Genomic DNA, 20,571 nt, shown 5'->3' on the forward strand with positions numbered 1-20,571 from the left:
GGGGTGGGAACAAGCCCTAAAGAGGGAACCAAAACAGGAACGAAACCCATGCCAAAAGCAGGAAGCCACAAAGTCATGTCTAAAAATAAAACAATCCCTCTAACAGGGAAAGCTCTAAAGGAAAGACAAACAACTACCCAAATAACCACCAAGCCATGATGAATGTTTTACTGATTCAAACTTTCTAAATTCACATGCAAGCTTCTTAAAATAAAAACTAATTAAAAATTAATGATGATCAATCAAATAAAAAAGCCTCAATATAATTTTGATGCAATCACCAAACAAGTTTATAGTAATGGAACTAAATTCTAAACAAGTTTATAGCAATGGAACTAAATTTCCATTAGCTGAAAACCTCGACAAAAGAAAATAAATCCCAGATACATCAAACTATACTCACAAAAAATTTGAACACAAGAACATAAAACATAACCTTTGAAACGGTACTAATAGTTCAGCTTCCATTTGGTACCTACTCGTATGTCTGTACTAATACTGTTGGGAATCTCATCCTAAAATTATCCGTTCCATTTATTATTCGAAAACAGAATCTGATCCCAAAAACCGCCACATTTATTAATAGGGCAATCTAGTTCCGGATATTAGATCCCAAATTGAGACCTCTGTTATTAAATAAGGTCCTGAAATTTAGGCTTAGGGCCGCCCGAATGTTTCTATCTAACTATCAGAATTATCAAATCAACTTACCATCTGGCTCAAATAGTGGACCGTTCAGATAAACATATCTTAGATGGTGTAGTAATCAAATTTATCTATGATAACAAGGGGAGAAAGAATTCCCCTGGCAACAGATTCAGGTGAACCCCAAACATGTAAAACTGCTGATATCTTCCCCAATTTACTATTTTTCGCTAAAGTTCATTTATTAAAAGAAAAAAAAAAATTTACAAAACTACAACACATAGAGAATATAATCAATGATGGGCTAAGAAACAAAATCTTGATCTGCCTTCCACGTCTAGATGAAGCTCGTCCTAGACAGCTAGACCAAGGACGGCCAAGATTCCAAGGGAGAAGAATTACAAAATTTTGGTCCGACTTCTAAAGAAAATCAGCAATGGGGTTCTCTTCTCTTAAGCAATGTGATATCTTCCATTCAATTTAAGAGAGAAAGGACCGGAGAAAAGTCCACTCTTGCCGCACATACCAAAGCAACATCCCCTTTGAAACCATCATGAACACAGCTACCGAGTTGCATTTCACCCAGAGTCTATTAATGCCAAGCTCCCTTGCCCTCTCAAAACCGAGGATTAGAGCCGAAATCTCCACTTCAAAGTTTGTTCTTACCCAATTTACTATAGATGTGCTGCGAGATAAGATCTCACTATAAAAGAGAAGAAAAGAAAACCAAAAGAGAATAGGCCATTGTTTTCTGTGGAGTTTTTTGCAGCCTTTCTCTTTTCTCCTTCTCCCTCTTTACTCTCTATTATTCTTTCCTGGTTTTGGGAGGAAAGAATTCTTGGCTTCATTGAAGAAAAGAAGCATAAGAGAGAGAGAGAGAGAGAGAGAGAGCGAGAGAGAGATTTTTTAAGATGAAAATGGATTTGAAATGGAAGCAATGGGCATCATTCGCATTGTTCTAATTAGTAAGAGTTGCCGAAGCTGCTGTTTTCGACCTCACAAAGTACAGGGCGATCGCTGATGGCAAGACCGATATCAGTAAAGCTGTGATCTCAGCTTGGACTGCATCATGTTCATCAGTGGAGCCAGGTAATGTTCTCATCGCCAAGGGTACGTTTCTCTTGGGTCCTGTGGTCTTAAGGGGACCTTGCAAGAGTGCTTCAGTTGGGTTTCAAGTTGGAGGACTAGTACAGGCTCATCATTGATCAACAGTATTGCCCACACTACCAATGCAACAAGGATGTAGTAAAATTCAAACAAGATTATTATCATTATTGTTTGATTTGAAGATCAATGCAAATTTTTTTTGTTTAATATATGTTTGTAGGTTCCATCACTTATTAAGCTTAGCAACATCAACTTCAACAAGATCAGAGGAACAACACCATTTCATCAACCAGTTATTATCACATGTAGCAAAGGAAAACCACATGTACTAGTGTGAAACCCATTTTTTACGGTGTCTAAACATTTTAGATAACAAAACCCATATTGGCAACAATTGGTGCCAAGATCAAGATGCAAATGCAACTTGATTTGGTGAAGAATGTTATTGATTAATTCGCTCAATTCCATCAAACAATGTAGGGTTGTTCATATCAATTTCATCGAAAAGTAAACAAATGATTGCCATTTTTTTCTTTAAAATATAAAAATTAACGTCTAGCTAGGCATACCTTGATATAGAGACAATTACAAGAAGATCTGAAACTCCATTTTCGGCATTGCCATTAGTAAAAAAGAGATAAATCTCAATCAGCCAATTGAAAAGAGAACGACCCTGATTGAGAAAGACTCAGTATGCACCACTCAGCACTACATTTTTGAGGAGGATTTATAACATCAACTATTGCCCAAATATTTTGCATTAAATGATACATTACATTGGGGAAGTGCCATTAGGAGTATGAAATAAAATTTGAGATCTTCCTAATGCCTTGACATATTGAGGAAGGTTGAGATGTTTTCTTGAGACTGCCATCTGCCTTCACAAATTTTCTCTAACATAAGTGACAAAGATCGAGTTTCCAACTTTAACAAACTAACATAGCTTATAGAGAAGGGCTTTATTTACATCCTTTTCACTTCTGAATACTCTCAATCTTCTTTGGGTTTACACATTGAATCCCACTTAAAAATTGAGAGGTCCAGATCATTTGGCCATATGAAATATTTCATTTGTCGTTCAATTAGTTTATATTTCATTTGTCGTTCAATTAGTTTAACCAGCTAGGGAGGAAGGCCACCAATAAATCAAGAAATTGTTGACATGATATTAGATATAATCGATTTAACCAGTTGAACCACCCTTCCCGTCATAGAGATTAACCTTTCAACCTATTAATTTATTAACTTTAAATTTATCCATCAATGGAAAGATAAGATCGGTTTCACACTGCCTTTGAAAATAATTCTCCACTAAAAAACAACAAGGCCAAAATATGGAACCAAGTGTTAGGGTCTTGTGGCACCGTAGATATATCCATCTACGATGCTGTAGGGAGGAGCTGTTGTAGTGTCGCAAATACCCATTTGGGGAGCCATACCTTTCTTATTTAGTCCCACATTAATGGGTTGATTTTCTGAAATCTAGATTTTGAACCTTCAATAATAGTAACTCCCAAATCCCAATACGAAATTGTTAATTCATTTACATGGAAAATATATGAATATTGAAAATCTTATGAGAAAAAATAGAATCTATAAATAGTAAAAATTTCCTTTGATTTTATAATATTTTTTAGAAAGTGACATTCTAAAGTTCTGGGAGACTCCAAATCATGAAGAAAGTCCTAAATAAAAAAAAAAAAATCTATTGAAAAATGGCTACATATCTGAGTTGAGGAGATGCCCTTAGTCAAATCAAGCGCCAAGAATAAATATTTTATTTTCTAAAATTTTCTTTTAATTATAGAAAATTAATTAAAATACTATATATTTATATTTTTATCTAAATTAATATAAATAAAATTAATTAGAACAATGTAGCTAAGCATATTGTTTAAAGGAGGAAAAAAAGAAAAAGGAAAAATCCTAATCCCAAGGCCTAGTGTAGACATAGAGACCCACAAAATTACCACCACCCCACCAGCAATGTGTGCCCATTACATAATGTAAGCTTGATTTGACTTTTTTTTTTATTTTTTTATTATGCTATGACAACTTAAATTGACACTTGGTTTACTGTGAAACGGTTGGATGAAATTTGGATTTTGGACCATGGACCAGTATTGATAGATTTGAATCCCATCTGGCCCTCCAAGTCCTCTATAGTAATAAACCATATAACCCTTCTTCATCAGCCACCATTCTTTACCTCTCAGCCACAATTTCCTAACTATAACCTCCGAACTGTAACGTGGAAGACTTATATCCCTTGGACGTACAAGGTGAACTCCAACCTTGGGATTCTCAATGGAATTTCAATCAACTTATCTCACCAACTGATGGTTTTGAGAGTGCCAACTGTGCTGACTCAAAACAAAATCCCCAAAACCCAATTTCTCCAATGGGAAGAGAGACAGAGATCTTAGAAGATAAGGACTTGCTCAGTCCTTAATCCTCCACTCCTATTAATAGCAGCAAAGCAAGCCCTACTCTCACACCCAGCACTAGTACTCTCTCAAATTGTATCATTCACAATGGCTGCTTCCGCAATGGCTCTCTCATCTCCTTCTTTGGCCGGAAAGGCTGTGAAGCTCGGCCGATCCGCCTCCGAGCTTCTCGGTGAAGGAAGGGTCACCATGAGAAAGACTACAGCCAAGCCCATCTCATCCGGTAGCCCTTGGTATGGTCCTGACCGTGTCAAGTACTTGGGCCCCTTCTCCGGTGAGCCTCCATCCTATCTCACAGGAGAATTCCCCGGTGACTATGGCTGGGACACTGCCGGGCTATCGGCTGACCCCGAGACCTTCGCCAAGAACCGCGAGCTTGAGGTCATCCACAGCAGATGGGCTATGCTTGGAGCCCTTGGTTGTGTCTTCCCTGAGCTCCTTTCACGTAATGGAGTGAAGTTTGGCGAGGCCGTGTGGTTCAAGGCCGGTGCCCAAATCTTCTCTGAAGGTGGATTGGACTATTTGGGTAACCCTAGTTTGATCCATGCACAGAGTATTCTAGCCATCTGGGCCACACAGGTTATTTTGATGGGGGCTATTGAAGGCTACCGTGTTGCTGGTGGGCCTCTTGGTGAGGTGACTGACCCGCTCTACCCCGGTGGCAGCTTTGACCCACTTGGGCTTGCTGTTGATCCTGAGGCTTTCGCTGAGTTGAAGGTGAAGGAGATTAAGAATGGTAGGTTAGCCATGCTCTCCATGTTTGGGTTCTTTGTTCAGGCCATTGTGACTGGAAAGGGGCCTTTGGAGAACCTGGCTGACCATCTTGCTGACCCTGTTAACAACAATGCTTGGGCTTATGCCACAAACTTTGTCCCTGGCAAGTGAGTGACTAGGGGAGTGTCTTCATGGGGAACAGGTCCTTCCATTTGAGTGTGCACTTGATGAGATTATTGTTTCTGATATAAATTGAAGAAAAAAAGTGAAATTTTTTGTACTATTTGTTGGGATTGTCCCTTTCTGGATCTGTATATAGTTTCTTCATCAATTTGATCTTCTAATTTTGTCTCCTGACCTCCCATCTCTACCGTGTTAGTTCTTTGGGTTAGACAATGAACAATTGAATTAGTCAGCCTAGAGGAACATAAACAAATCCATGAAACAACAATTGCCTAGTGCTCATCAAGAGGTCTCAAGTTCAAGTCTCCTGACTGTTACCTACTTTCCTCCCTACCTATCATAAAAATGCTATTGCACAACAGTAGCATGTCCAAAAATGAAGTCTATGTTGTAACCCGGCAGTCACTGAGAGGGGGGGTGAATCAGTGAGTGCAATTCTGATACCTAAAAACCTGTCCGATGTCTGGCCAAGAAGAACCTGATATACCTGTCCCTATTTGCACACAGTCGTATGCACACTCAGCCTCTCATAGGCACTTCCAAGTATGCACACCCATTCCACATTCCACGCACTTCAATATCAAATGCAAACAACAAGCACCCACAACACAGGGTTTTTACGAGGTTCGGCAATTTGCCTACATCCCCGGAGTAGTGCCTGTAAAGGCTTCGTACCTACTCAATACACTACTTTTGACTGCACCCACAGTCGGGAGCACCCACACCCAATTTTCTCAAGCCGAAGCTGAGATGGCACTCGTAGTGCCGATACAATGTGTAGCACCCACTACACGGGAGCACCCACTCCCGGTGCTTAGCACCCACTAAGCACACAATAAATAATACAATTAAATTGGGCTTATATCAATGCCCTACAGTCAAGCTCTGCCTAGCATATGCATCCACAACTAGCTAGCATGCTTACAGTTCATCCACAACTAACCTAGCATGTATACATTTATCCACAACTAACCCTAACATACATACATACATGTAATGTAAAATCCAGGGTTAGAGAATCTCACAACCGATTGCCTGGGATGACTGGAAACTTGTACTGACAAGTTTGGTGCTCACACCTTCTCTCTCCTTGGCTTCTTGCTCTTCAAAACAAACACATTTTTGCTTTCTTCTCTTCTTCCTTGGCTTTGAGTTAATATACCATTAACACACTTCAACCACCTCTTTTACCTCCTTTAATGGCCTAAGAACATTTATCAACAAGAATGTATGTTCATTCAAGGACCAACAAAGAGGGGGAAGCTTCCCCTACCAAAACCGTAGGCTTCTTTCACTCAAAATCCATTTTTATTGCTTCCATGGTGTAGGGCTTGAAAAAACGAAGAAGCTGCAACTTGGTTCACCCAAATCCGACTTAAAATGAAGGAGATATGACCTTTTGAAGTTGGAGCAATGAGATAGCCCGAAATGGAATCTTCGTACGGGTGGCGTAGGCTACACCGGCGGCGCGCGCAACAGGGGCGAGATCTGACCGTAGATCTCATATAAGAGATCTTATAATCCAAGCCGTCCGATTAAACCAACGGACAACAGATCCAAACCGTTAGATTTTAATCTCGATGACGTCATCATGACGTAGGCGCTGACATCGTCAGAAGTGTTGTCGATCTATGATTGGTTGCTTTTCCGGATTTTAAGGGAGCTTGTCTCCCACTCACAAAAGTGAAAATGCATATTGACCGTTGGATCCGAATCTTCCATGATGGCTTTAATCAGATTTCATGAGATCATTAAGATCGGAATCCTTTTTATACCTTCTATACACGCGCGAAACACAATAACATACCTTGATATAGTGTAGCGCCAGTGCATCAAGAATTATGCATCTAACCAATCAAATCCCACGCGCAAGCATCTATCTCGTCCATATCACACCAAAATCTCAGCAGCCTTTGGATGGGCATCAAGCCTACGTGGTCGAATCTTGGCCGTCCATTTTACTTCCCTTTACTCCTCTTTATTACAATCAAGCCCCTGCCTCCATATGTTTCAGTGCTTAAAGACCCCTTGCAACTCAGACCTTCAAAATCTTTAAATTACACAAAAGCCCTTCAAATTTCAAAATTAAATTCCGAAAAATCCACCCAACACCGAGAGCAACTGATGGATTTTCGGTTTGGATTTTAGAACCGACTTTACAGAAACACTTATAAATTTTTCATACGATATTCAATCGAGATGAAACAAAGTGCGTTGGAATCGTAACTGGATGCTCTACGACTTTTTAGAAGACTCAATCATCTGAATCATCCATGTAAAAAGACCAAAATGCCCCTACACCTTTCCAATGACATATCTTTCTCATACGGAATCGGAATGTGATGAAATCAGAACCTTTGGAAAGATTGTATTTTTTTCGTATTGTTACATGTAGAACGCTTCCTTTAAAAAATTCATCTTCAATGCCGAAACTGCCCTTGACTGCCATAAATGCCGTAACTTCTTCATACGGTATCGGAATGTGACGAAATCAAATGCACTGGACTAGGAAAATTACAATCTATATTTTTCATGAAGAACCGATCTTCCAAAAATGTCATTTTCATTGCCGAAAATGCCCTCGATCGTAAATAGGCCAATTTTGCCAGTTTTGACCCAGAAACCCACACCACCTATTAATGATGTATTAAACCACTCCATGCATACCAAGCTGCTCTGTTATCTCATCGGTGACACTGGATACTGTCATGTCATCATTTTCATCCACGTCACCCAAACTGGCCACGTCATCACCGCCACGTGGCCGAGTTGCCAACAAGGACAACCATAAAACAACAATCTCCCCCTTTGGAGTTGTTGGCAACCACCTCATCACTAATACACTCTAAAGCTCCGATGAGTAACTCTCTCCCCCTTTGACAACAAGTACAAAGGGTGGAACCAATGGACTCCCCCTGAGTCCAATATGGGGGTAGCAACATCAAGCAACTTGCTCCCCCTCTCCCAATGCTACTAGTGCTTTGGAAGAACCACCACTCCCAGCTTCTGTCTGAGGAACTCAAACTGATATTTGGGAAGCGGTTTAGTGAAGATATCAGCCACCTGCTCTGCTGTGGGAACAAACTCCATCCTTACTTCACCTTCCATCACCTTGTCTCTTAAGAAATGATACCGGATAGCAATGTGCTTCGTTCTAGAATGCATCACCGGGTTCTTGGAGATATTGATAGCACTAGTATTGTCACAATATAGTGGCACTGCCTGCTCAACCTCCACACTCAAATCCTTCAACATCTACTTCATCCACAACATTTGTGTACAACAAGATGTAGCTGCAATGTATTCTGCCTCTACAGTTGAAAGAGAGACTGACTCTTGCTTCTTACTATGCCATGCCACCAAGCTGCTCCCCAAATAGAATGCACCACCACTGGTGCTCTTCCTGTCATCTACACATCCGGCCCAATCTGCATCTGAAAAAGCTGACAAACTAAAGCTCTTGATTTTCGGATACCATAACCCAAACTCACTAGTCCCTTTCAGATATCTGAAAATTCTCTTCACTGCTGCCACATGTGTCTCTTTTGGTCCTGCTTGAAATCTGGCTACCATGCACACAACTTGTAAGATGTCAGGCCTACTAGCTGTCAAATATAAAAGGCTACCAATCATTGACCTATACAAGGTGTGGTCAACTGATGGAGAGTCATCTTCCTTGCTCAACTTACACCCAGTCATCATAGGTGTACTAACTGGCTTGCAATCCTCCATGGTGAATCTCTTTAACATCTCCCTCACATATTTGGACTGAGATATGAAGATACCTTTTTTCTTTTGATTGATCTGCAAACCCAAGAAGAATGATAGTTCACCCAACATGGACATTTCAAACTCATCTTGCATCCTCATTGCAAAATCTTTGCACAACTCATCTTTGTGACCCCCAAAGATGATATCATCTACATACACAACCACCACAAGCTGACTGCTTTCTTCAGTTCTGATGTAGAGATTACTGTCCACTAAGCCTTTCTTGAAACCCAACTTGCACAAGTAAGAGTCCAATCTGGAGTACCATGCCCTTGGAGCTTGTTTCAAACCATACAATGCCTTCTTCAATCTGCACACAAGAGTGGGGTCTTCACTCAGCTGAAACCCATCAGGTTGCTCTATGTAAACCTCCTCTTCCAAGTTTCCATTTAGAAAAGCTGATTTGACATCCATTTGATAGACCTTGAACCCCTTGTACACTGACAAAGCCAAGAACATTCTGATAGCCTCAAGTCTTGCCACTGGAGCAAAAGTTTCCTCAAAATCAATGCCTTCCACTTGAGCATACCCTTTGCATACAAGTCTTGCTTTGTTCCTCACCACTTGACCATCTTCATTGAGTTTATTTCTGAAAACCCATTTAGTACCAATCACATTCTTGTCAACTGGCCTAGGGACTAGATCCCAAGTGTGATTCCTCTCTATCTGATCAAGTTCTTCATTCATGGCCTTCATCCAACTCTCATCATTGCTTGCCTCATCAACAGTTTTTGGTTCAATCTTCGAAAGAAGAGAGTATGTGTTGGTCTTCATTCTTCTAGTCTGAACACCTACAGTGGGGTCACCAATGATTAACTCATCTGTTTTCTGTTGATCAACTCTGTTGTGTCTCCTCTGCTCATCTGAATCTACCTGAGCCTGTTCAACATCAATCTCATTTTTGCTTTTGGGTCTACTATCAACCAGGTCATTCTCATCATCAAGATCTTCAAATTCTGGAAGTTCATTTCCTGAGCCTGAAGGAATATCCTTTTTTTCATCAACTGTGACATCAACACTCTCTACAATTTTTCCAAGTCTGATGTTATAGCATCTATAGGCCTTACTTGAAGTAGAATAACCTAAAAATATACCCTCATCAGCCCTATCATCAAACTTACCCAAATCTTGGGTTGTGTTCTTGATATAACACTTGCTACCAAAGACCTTGAAGTGTCTTGCTGTAGCCCTTCTTCCAAACCAGATTTCATATGGAGTCTTACTTTCATGAGGTCTCAACATACATCTGTTATGGATGTACACTGCAGTTAGAACTGCCTCCTTCCAGAACTTTTTACCCATGTCATTCTCTGCCAACATTGTTCTAGCCATGTCTTGCACTGTTCTATTCTTTCTCTCTGCAACACCATTCTGTTGGGGTGTTCTTGGAGCTGAAGTTTGTTTCCTGATACCATACTCATAGCAGTATTCTTCAAAATCATCCCAACTGTACTCACCTCCTCTGTCAGATCTCAGACACTTTATCTTCTTCCCTGTCTGATTCTCAACTTGCTTCTTAAAGATCTTAAATCTTTCTAAAGCCTCTGACTTATGTTTCAAGAACATCACCCACACCATTCTTGAATGATCATCAACAAACAACATGATGTATCTCTCTCCTGAGGTGCTAGGTGTCCTCATAGGACCACATAGGTCTGTGTGAATCAACTGCAATGGAGAACTGGAATAATACTCCTTAGACTTGTAGGAGATTCTGGTTTGCTTTCCCTTTTGACAAGATGCACATATAGGATTGGAGAGCTTCTTCAACTTAGGAACATCTCTCACTGCCTTCTTCGAAGAAATCTTGGCAAGGTTCTTGAAACCAATATGCCCAAGTCTTCTGTGCCACAACCATGTCTCCTCATCTATGCTGACCATGCAAGAATCTTTCTCTAACTCTGTCAAGGTGTACAAGTTCCCTGAAGTTCTCTGTCCAGTAGCTACAACCTTTCCACTGCTTGATCTTCTTATCTCACACCCTTTACTAGTGAAAGTTACTTCATGCCCTTTGTCACAAATTTTACTGATGCTGAGAAGATTGTGTTTGAGTCCTTCAACATACAAGACATCAAGGGATTTCACCTTCCCATGGTTCAAACTTATGGACCCCTTCCCTGTAATTCTGGCACCATTGTTGTTGCCAAACTTCACGGATCCACCTTCAAAGTCATGTAATTGTTCAAACCTTTCCTTATCTCCTGTCATGTGGCTTGAGCAACCACTATCAAGAATCCATGGATTAGAGTCTCCTTGAGCCTTAAAAGCTCTATGAATAACAAATGCTGCTGCATCTTCTTCATCTTCTACTCTCTCTCTCTTAACCCAAACTTTCTTGACAGATTTAGATTTCTTTGCTTTCTTCTGTCTTGAGAACTGTCTCTCCATCTCATCATCTTCTGTGTTTCTGAAAACTCTCTGCTTACCTCTGTTCTCCTGTCTTTGTGGGGGAAACACAGTTCTACAATTCCTTGCAATATGTCCAAGGTTGTTGCATCTGTAACATTCAACTGTTTCCTCCATAAGGGGTGCAAAAGGATTTCTGTCCACATAACTCCTTGGACCAATGTTGAACTTGCAATCTGAGATCTTGTGTCCAAAAGTGTTGCATTTGTAACAATAACCTTGAAAGGTGTGCCTCTGCATCACAGGTTCCATCTGCCATCTGTAAGGAGCTCTGAAGTTGTCAAATGCTCTAGGCCTCTGTTGAGGACCTTGACTGTATCCATAGCTCTCTGCTCTCCTGCTTGGCCTTGCCAACTGTGGTTGTCTAGCATGGTTAGTCTTATGGAATATAGATGGATTTCCTCTTCTAGTTGGACCAGTATGCACTTTATCTTTTTGTACTGCTCTCTTGACATTGCCAGCAGTAGTAACATGTGCCTTTCCTCTTTGAACATTCCTATCATTGACTTTGATAGGATTATGTATTGTTCCCTTACCATTTGCCTTGGTATTTTTGGAAGACTCCCCAACAAATCCAAGTCCAAATTTGATGTGAGTCGATCTTTGAGCATTGATAATGTCATTGAGCTTCTTACTGCTAGGATGCTCTTTTGGAGTAGAGTCATCTTCAACATCTTCATTTTCTAAGTCTTCTCTTTCAATCTCAGTTCTCCCATATTCTTCAACCTTAGCCTTTAATAAGGCTAGCTCATCTGCATAACCATCAAATTGTGCAAGAATCTCATATTGCTCCTCTAGTTGTGCTTTCAAAGCCACTTTCTCTAACTCAAGAGTGTTGCAGTCAATGGTCTTCTGTGAGAGTTGATACTCAAGATCATCTAAGGTCTTCCTTGACTTATTGGCTTGATCTCTCAACTCAAGAACTAATTGTTCTTGCCCCTTAAGGTCTTGAGTGACCTTTTTCACTTTCTTCCTTTCTCTTTTAAGCTCTCTAAGGGCAACTGTGAGTTCAGCCTCTAGATGTGATTTTTCATCTTCCTCTTCTTCTTCTGTAGAATCTTCCTTGCTAGAAGAATCTTCTTTGTTTTCTTCCACATCTATTGAGACCATGAACATAGCCTCATCATCTTCATCATTAAATGATTTTTCAGACTCTTCATCAATACTCTTCAGTCTTCCCCAGATATCCTTGGCTGAGTCACAATCCATTACCTTAGCCATCACACTTTTATCCAATGCTGAGAATATTGCATTCACAGCCTTCTGATTGTAACAATAAGCCTTCTTAGCTTCATTGTCAACCGGACCTCCTTCAGGCTCTGTGTACCCAATCAGAACTGATACCCAAACATCATAACCTAGTGAACCTAGGTACGACTGCATTCTCCTCTTCCACAAGATAAAATCAGATCCATCAAACTTTGGTGCATGTCCTGAATAACCTTCACCTGCCATACTGTCACTGTCGCTGCCTCTGGATCACTCAGTTGTTGATCAAACTATCACTGAGTATCGGCTCTGATACCAATTGTTGTAACCCGACAGTCACTGAGAGGGGGGGTGAATCAGTGAGTCCAATTCCGATCCCCAAAAACCTGTCTGATGTCTGGCCAAGAAAAACCTGATATACCTGTCCCTGTTTGCACACAGTCGTATGCACACTCAGCCTCTCATAGGCACTTCCAAGTATGCACACTCATTCCACATTCCACGCACTTCAATATAAAATGCAAACAACTAGCACCCACAACACAGGGTTTTTATGAGGTTCGGCAATTTGTCTACATCCCCGGAGTAGTGCCTGTAAAGGCTTCGTACCTACTCAATACCCTACTTTTGACTGCACCCACAGTCGGGAGTACCCATACCCAATTTTCTCAAGCCGAAGCTGAGATGACACTCGTAGTGCCGATACAATATGTAGCATCCACTACACGGGAGCACCCACTCCCTGTGCTTAGCACCCATTAAGCACACAATAAATAATACAATTAAATTGGGCTTATATCAATGCCCTACAATCAAGCTCTGCCTAGCATATGCATCCACAACTAGCTAGCATGCTTACAGTTCATCCACAAATAACCTAGCATGTATACATTCATCCACAACTAACCCTAACATACATACATACATGTAATGTAAAATCAAAGGTTAGAGAATCTCACAACCGATTGCCTGGGATGACTAGAAACTTGTACTGACAAGTTTGGTGCTCACACCTTCTCTCTCCTTGGCTTCTTGCTCTTCAAAGCAAACACATCCTTGCTTTCTTCTCTTCTTCCTTGGCTTTGAGTTAATGTACCATTAACACACTTCAACCACCTCTTTTACCTCCTTTAATGGCCTAAGAACGTTTATCATCAAGAATGTATGTTCATTCAAGGACCAACAAAGAGGGGGAAGCTTCTCCTACCAAAACCGTAGCCTTCTTTCACTCAAAACCCATTTTTCTTGCTTCCATGGTGTAGATCTTGAAAAAATAAAGAAGCTACAACTTGGTTCACACAAATCCGAGTTAAAATGAGGGAGATATGACCATTTGAAGTTGGAGCAATGAGATAGCCAGAAATGGAATCTTCGTAGGGGTGGCGTAGGCTACACCGGCGGCACGCGCAACAGGGGCGAAATCTGACCGTAGATCTCATATAAAAGATCTTGTAATCTGAGCCGTCGGATTAAGCCAACGGACAATAGATCCAAACCATTAAATTTGAATCTCGATTACGTCATCATGACGTAGGCGCTGACATCGTCAGAAGTGTTGTCGAACTATGATTGGTTGCTTTTCCGGATTTTAAGGGAGCTTGTCTCCCACTCATAAAAGAGAAATGCATATCAACCGTTGGATCCGAATCTTCCATGATGACTTTAATCAGATTTCATGAGATCATTAAGATCGGAATCTTTTTTTATACCTTCTTACACGTGCGAAACACCACAACATAACTTGATAAGGTGTAGCGCCAGTGCATCAAGAATTATGCACCCAACCAATCAAATTCTACGCGCAAGCATCTATCTCGTCCATGTCAGCGTAAAATCTCAGCAGCCTTTGGATGGGCATCAAGCCTACGTGGTCGAATCTTGGCCATCCATTTCACTTCCCTTTACTCCTCTTTATTACAATCAAGCCCCTGCCTCCATATGTTTCAGTACTTAAAGACCCCTTACAACTCAGACCTTCAAAATCTTTAAATTACACAAAAGCCCTTCGAATTTCAAAAATAAATTCCGAAAAATCCACCCAACACCGAGAGCAACTAATGGATTTTCGGTTTGGATTTTCAAACCGACTTTACGGAAACACTTATAACCTTTTCATACGATATCCGATCGAGATGAAACAAAGTGCATTGGAATCGTAACTAGATGCTCTACGACTTTTTAGAAGACTCAATCATCTGAATCATCCATGTAAAAAGACCAAAATGCCCCTACACCTTTCCAATGATGTAACTTTCTCATACGGAATCGGAACTTGATGAAATCAGAACCGTTGGAAAGATTATATTTTTTTCGTATTGTTACATGTAGAACACTTCCTTTAAAAAATTCATCTTCAATGTCGAAACTACCCTCGACTGCCACAAATGTCGTAACTTCTTCATACGGTATCAGAACGTGACGAAATCAAATGCACTGGACTAGGTAAATTACAATCTATCTTTTTCATGAAGAACCGATCTTCCAAAAATTTCATTTTCACTACCGAAAATGTCATCAATTGTAAATAGGCCAATTTTACCAGTTTTGACCCAGAAACCCGCACCACCTATTGATGATGTATTAAACCACTCCATGCATACCAAGCTGCTTTGTTATCTCATCGGTGACATTGGACATTGCCATGTCATCATTTTCATCCATGTCACCCAAACTGGCCACGTCATCACCGCCACGTGGCCGAGTTGCCAACAAGGACAACCATAAAACAACATAAACATCAAGTAATAAAAAGGGAGTACATCAAAATAATAAAAAATAATCACTCAAGAGTCACTGCTGCCATGCAGCACAATACTCGCACATGCAATTGGCACCGTGCTCGAACTCATCAGGGACCCATCAGTCCTTAGAGGAAAACTCCACTGTGAGGCCCTTCTGATCTCCAGGCTGTAACCTGTAAAATCACCTAAAAAGAGTTGTGCACATGGGATGACCTCACTAGCCCAGTAAGTGAAAAGGAAGACTACACAAACAATCACAATACAAATGCGGCTATATGTATGCAATTCATTTTAATCCTATTAACCTAACAACATTACAAGGTCATAGGCTATATGCTACTCACAATCACAGTGTGTGTATGTTCTGGGTACGAGCCGCTGATCCCATCCCAAGATAAGCCTATAGGGTTGTCGGAGAAGGCCTACCATTGGTACCAGAATTTAAAATGCAAGCCGACTCCTGATAAATTTCAATAACAGAAAGTAAATGGGTGACTCCACCCAAAATAAAAACAGTACGATCGGCCCTCTGAATATACCACCAGGGTTACCGACTATCTTAGCGATCAACCGTGTGAACTTATAACCGCTATACGAGTTTGACAACCGCAACCCGATACTTCCCCGCAATAGTAACCCAACACGTAAACCCCTATTGAGAAGGATTATAGCACAAAGAAGTATATAAATCTCAGTCATATGCTTCTACATGAGCATAGTACGATTACATGATGGCACCGCGTCCCATTCCGCAAGCCACCATGCACTCGTTTCCAAGCCGACTACAACACCTAAATCTAGCATGCATTTTATGTCCAAATGAAATTCTTCCATCACATACATCAAGACATAATGAATATTAAATCATAACACAATGCATAGCATATTATGTCAATGCACATTCAATGCGTGATACGGCATATGTGATGTCTAGTCTACACACAAGTGACATGATGACATAGCTAGACTAACACATGTTAAATGATGCATAATATTCTGTAATTAAATTAGAGTCCACTCCCTACTTACTTATATATGTGCACGATGCTTGTACCGGGCACGTAAGAGATCCGATGAGTGGGTACGCGTATAATGAGTGTAACCTATCATAAATATAACGGTTTATCATTTCACTATTTTGGGATCAAAATCATCATGTTGGAATACTAAAATTAGGTTTAGAATCATAAATGGGGGTTAGCCATCCAATTCAAACCCATTCTGGGCCTTCTGGAAAGACAGGTGGGCATGAGTCAAAGATAGGCGGGCCTCATAGCCCATTGGTTTCATGCCCGTCAGTTACACAAGAGGCTCAGAAATTGAGTTCTAGGAACTCAAGTGGGCCAGAGACCTAAAGACAGTTGGGCCTGGAACACCCCTAGTCTTGAAATGAAATTCTCCCATCTTCTCTTCGGCTTAGAAAACTTGTTTGGGGTCGATCTGGCGAATCAAATCACTCATTTAAGGTCCAATCATATATCATCAACCTAGATTTAAGATCAAATCAAAAGATATAAGGAGATTTTTACCTCTTTCTTAAGAACACCAATTAAACCTCAAATTTCACTTCTTTTGCTCAAGAACTTCCAAATACTCTAGATCTTCACCAATACTCATTCTAAATCCTTCAAAATCATTGTACACACCTTCCATTAGTCCTTAGATTTGATTATCCATGTAAGATTAGCAAGATCCTAGTGAGTTCTTTCCCAAAAATCAAAAAGAGGGTTTAAGAAAGGGGTTTTCCCAAGAATCCTTGGAATATGTACAATACCTACCTCAAATGGAAGATCCCGGTGAGTTGATCATTAATCTAGGCTCAAAATACCAAGACCCAGCTCTGATGAAGCTCTACAGTCGATTTCCTTTCTTCTTTCTTTTTCTTCCTCCTTTTGCTTTCTTTTTTCTTTCTCTCTCTTCTTTACTCTTCCACCGACCAACTATCATTTATGAGGGAAAAGACAATAAATGTCTCCTCTTTTATACCTAGGCCCCCAAAAATATCTTCTAATCATAGGTGGGTACATCTCAGGTGGGCATTCTCAGGTGGGTATATCTCAGGTGGGTATACCATTCTAGTTAACCCATTGCTAGTGTTCCACTTGGACTTCAATAGGGACAAACTCATACTTACAATTAAATTGCATAAGCACCCAAAATTACTAGCATATACCCTTACTTCTTGTACATGGCCTCATGGTGCATGCAAGTGCAAGGTTTGGGTGCACATATTACACTTGGTACTCGCTCGGTCTTGTCGGGCCAACCTGAGTTCAAGGTCACTCTTGTTACCATGTTCCATATAATACTTGTGTCGGTTCGCTTCGGTTCAGCCTCTACATGATGAAATCAAGTCAATACGGGTAATTAGATCGGGTTTAGAAAGTAGGGTATCACATGTTCTTATAATAGAGGCATTCTCTAAGGGGTGGCACTGTAAATTACCCCTTTTTTTTTTAAACTGCCCCCTATTGTGTGTTATTATGTGCCCATGATTTGATTCCTAGTTATTAGGGTTTATTTCCTTTAAAGCCTCCCCATCCCCATATAATTTTTTTTCTCCAACGTTTGGGGGTTTCTTGGAATATTAACATTGAATTTAAATATTTAGTTATGAGAGGTAACCATGAGGTGAGGTGGCAAGCTGAATTAAGGCTTTCATAATAACAATTTTGTCTCCAATGTTTGGGGGTTTCTAGGAATGTTAACATTGTATTTAAATATTTGGTTAACATTTAGAGAGAGAGAGAGAGAGAGAGAGAGAGAGAGAGAGAGAGAGAGAGAGAGAGAGAGAGAGAGAGATTTAAGAAGGACTAATAGTAAGAATTACTTCCCCCTTTCTCCTCCACGTTTAGAGAGAGAGAGAGAGATAATATTTTTTTTTCATCTTCCATTTTGAGGGTTTTTTTGGTCATTTAGAATTTTTTTTTAATTATAGAGATTTAAATATGGAGAGAGAGAGAGAGAGAGAGAGAGAGAGAGAGATTTATATATATATAGATTATGGTGAGTGGTGGTTTTTTACGCGGTTCCGATTGCGTTTACAACTTCCATTTCGAGGGGTTTTTTGGTCATTTGAAATTTTTTTTTTTGGTAGATGTCAATGGTTTTTTTGTCTTTTTGAAAAAGTATACCAAAGACAGGAAGTACGTACTTATTAATAGTAGTATGATAGTATGATATAATGCCACCAATTTCAAGATGTATATGCATATCCAACTACTATTGATTGATTCCATTTATTAATCCATAATCATTAAACAACTTATTCAATGGACCTTTGGGGATTGGTTTAGTCACTAGGGACAAAAGTTTTTTATTTGAGAGCTACCCCATGCCACAGATAAGAAGGCACAAGGCCGCTAGTTCTTGGACAGAAAACACTTACGACAATTCTAGCATTCATAGCATACATTATTTATTATTCCAATGTACACATTGGATATATATCTTTACCAAAGGTTCGAAGACAAAGCACCACCAAGAAATTAAATCACAGCACCATCAAGAAATTAAATCACTTTGGGTAGGCCTCAATAATAGATGGCAGAGCTGGAATTTGGAAGATTTTATGCGAGGAAATCCTGCTTTCTCCAACAACTTTTTCCATTCTATCTTAGTCCTCTATTTCCCACCAGAGCTATGAGCAATCATAAAAACACCAACCCAGTTTCAGCAAATAAGCCTTCTCCTTCTGGCTCAAGCACCACTTCAACAATTATAATCTTTCCATTTTTTTCTGGCAATGCTTTCAGGCAATTCTTCAAAATATTTATGCAGTTTTCATCGCTCCAATCATGCAATACCCACTATACATGTATAGAAAGAAATATAAGATGACATTAATAATGGAAATTTGCTTACATTGATAACTCTAGGATCTTGGATTACTTCATATACCATATGGGTTTATCCATAATAGTTTTAGCTTTTGTGTTGGTTACTTCAACATGGTACAAGGCATCATACATGTCATATTAATTAAGCATATGTCTACAATCACCAAAAATGAAGGGATACACATACTGTCACCGAAAAGATCGAAGGGGAACATGTGAAAGAATTTTTGGGAATAATCTCAGATTGGATAACTTCATCTATGAATTGGGATTCCATTTGATAACTTAAGCTTTTGGATTAGATACTTCAACCTTTATTAAGCAAATTTATTAAGTGATGGTTTTCTTAGTACCCAAAACAGTCTGGCACATTGATATATAATTTTAGTAGTACAATTTTGAGTCAAACAGATTTTTTCATATGACAAAATAAACGTTGAAAAACAAGATAAGAATCAAAACCAGAATAGTCACTGAGAATGCAGAGGAAAAAAAATGTATCAAATGATATTATATTTTGATTTGGATTTCTTTTCTTTTTTTTCTTCTTTTGGTCGGGGGGGGGAGTAAATGTTGATTTGGATTTTAAGTATTCACTCATTTCCTAATGAATTATTAGATATTGTTCAACAGATTCTTCCCTTGGGGCTTAACATACACATCCCTCTTTGAGGGAACATTGCACAAAAAAGAAAAGGGTAATTTACAATGCCACCCCTTGGAGAACGTCAGTATTATAGGAACACCCCCTTTCTTACACCAAATTAGACTCAGACACCCTACCGTCAATCACTGTTACAGAATATACCAATAATGCTGACATCAACAGTTCATTTTTTTTTTCTAAATATCAATTTACCCCTAAAAATAATAAAGTACCAAAATTACCCTCATTACTTGTAGTCCCTAAATCAATTTCATCACATCCCTTCTGGCGACGGCGACTACGGCTTATGACCAACGGCTATATGATTATCAGCCTCCCGCCAAAAGCTCTGGCACTATTAATGGAAAATAACAGTAATTTCAAAGGAGGTAGGTGACATTATTGACTCTTCACCGCTTCTTAGCCGGAATCGGATCCAAAGAGGCAAGAGCCTCAATGTGAATATGTTATTAGGTGACAAAACTATAGTACTTTACCTCTCCACCTTGCTGAGCAATGGCGTCGGCGCCTTGTGCCTTCACCAAATTTCCCCCACCTGCTCACAAATCTATCACTATTACTAGAAATACCCTAGTTTCTGTTTCACTTCGCTCCCCATCAAAACGTGCTAAGAGAAAGAATCATTTACGCCCTAATCTTTTGAAAACCCTAACGCAACCCTACCCCATAGAACTGGGTGGAAGCATAGAAATCCTCCGAAACCAACCGTACAATGAAGGATTTTTCGACGAGGTTTCACACGATATGATTCGACAAGTAGAAGAAGAAAATATTTGGCTAGAGTTGGAGTCACTTGGTTCTTATGCTCCTGAGACTGTGGAAGCTGGAGTTTCTAATGCTAT

General features: G+C 39.9%; 1 protein-coding gene across 1 annotated transcript; it reads left to right on the plus strand.

Moving 5' to 3' along the window:
- Nucleotides 1-4,232: 4,232 nt before the first annotated feature.
- Nucleotides 4,233-5,170, plus strand: LOC122067526 (chlorophyll a-b binding protein of LHCII type 1-like). Its single transcript, XM_042631374.1, has one exon. The coding sequence runs from the start codon at nt 4,287-4,289 to the stop codon at nt 5,082-5,084; it is 798 nt and encodes a 265-aa protein (XP_042487308.1). The 5' UTR covers nt 4,233-4,286; the 3' UTR covers nt 5,085-5,170.
- The last annotated feature ends 15,401 nt before the right edge of the window (nt 5,171-20,571 follow it).

This window comes from Macadamia integrifolia, unplaced genomic scaffold, assembly GCF_013358625.1.
Source record: "Macadamia integrifolia cultivar HAES 741 unplaced genomic scaffold, SCU_Mint_v3 scaffold2958, whole genome shotgun sequence".
NCBI classification, from domain to species: Eukaryota; Viridiplantae; Streptophyta; class Magnoliopsida; order Proteales; family Proteaceae; genus Macadamia; species Macadamia integrifolia.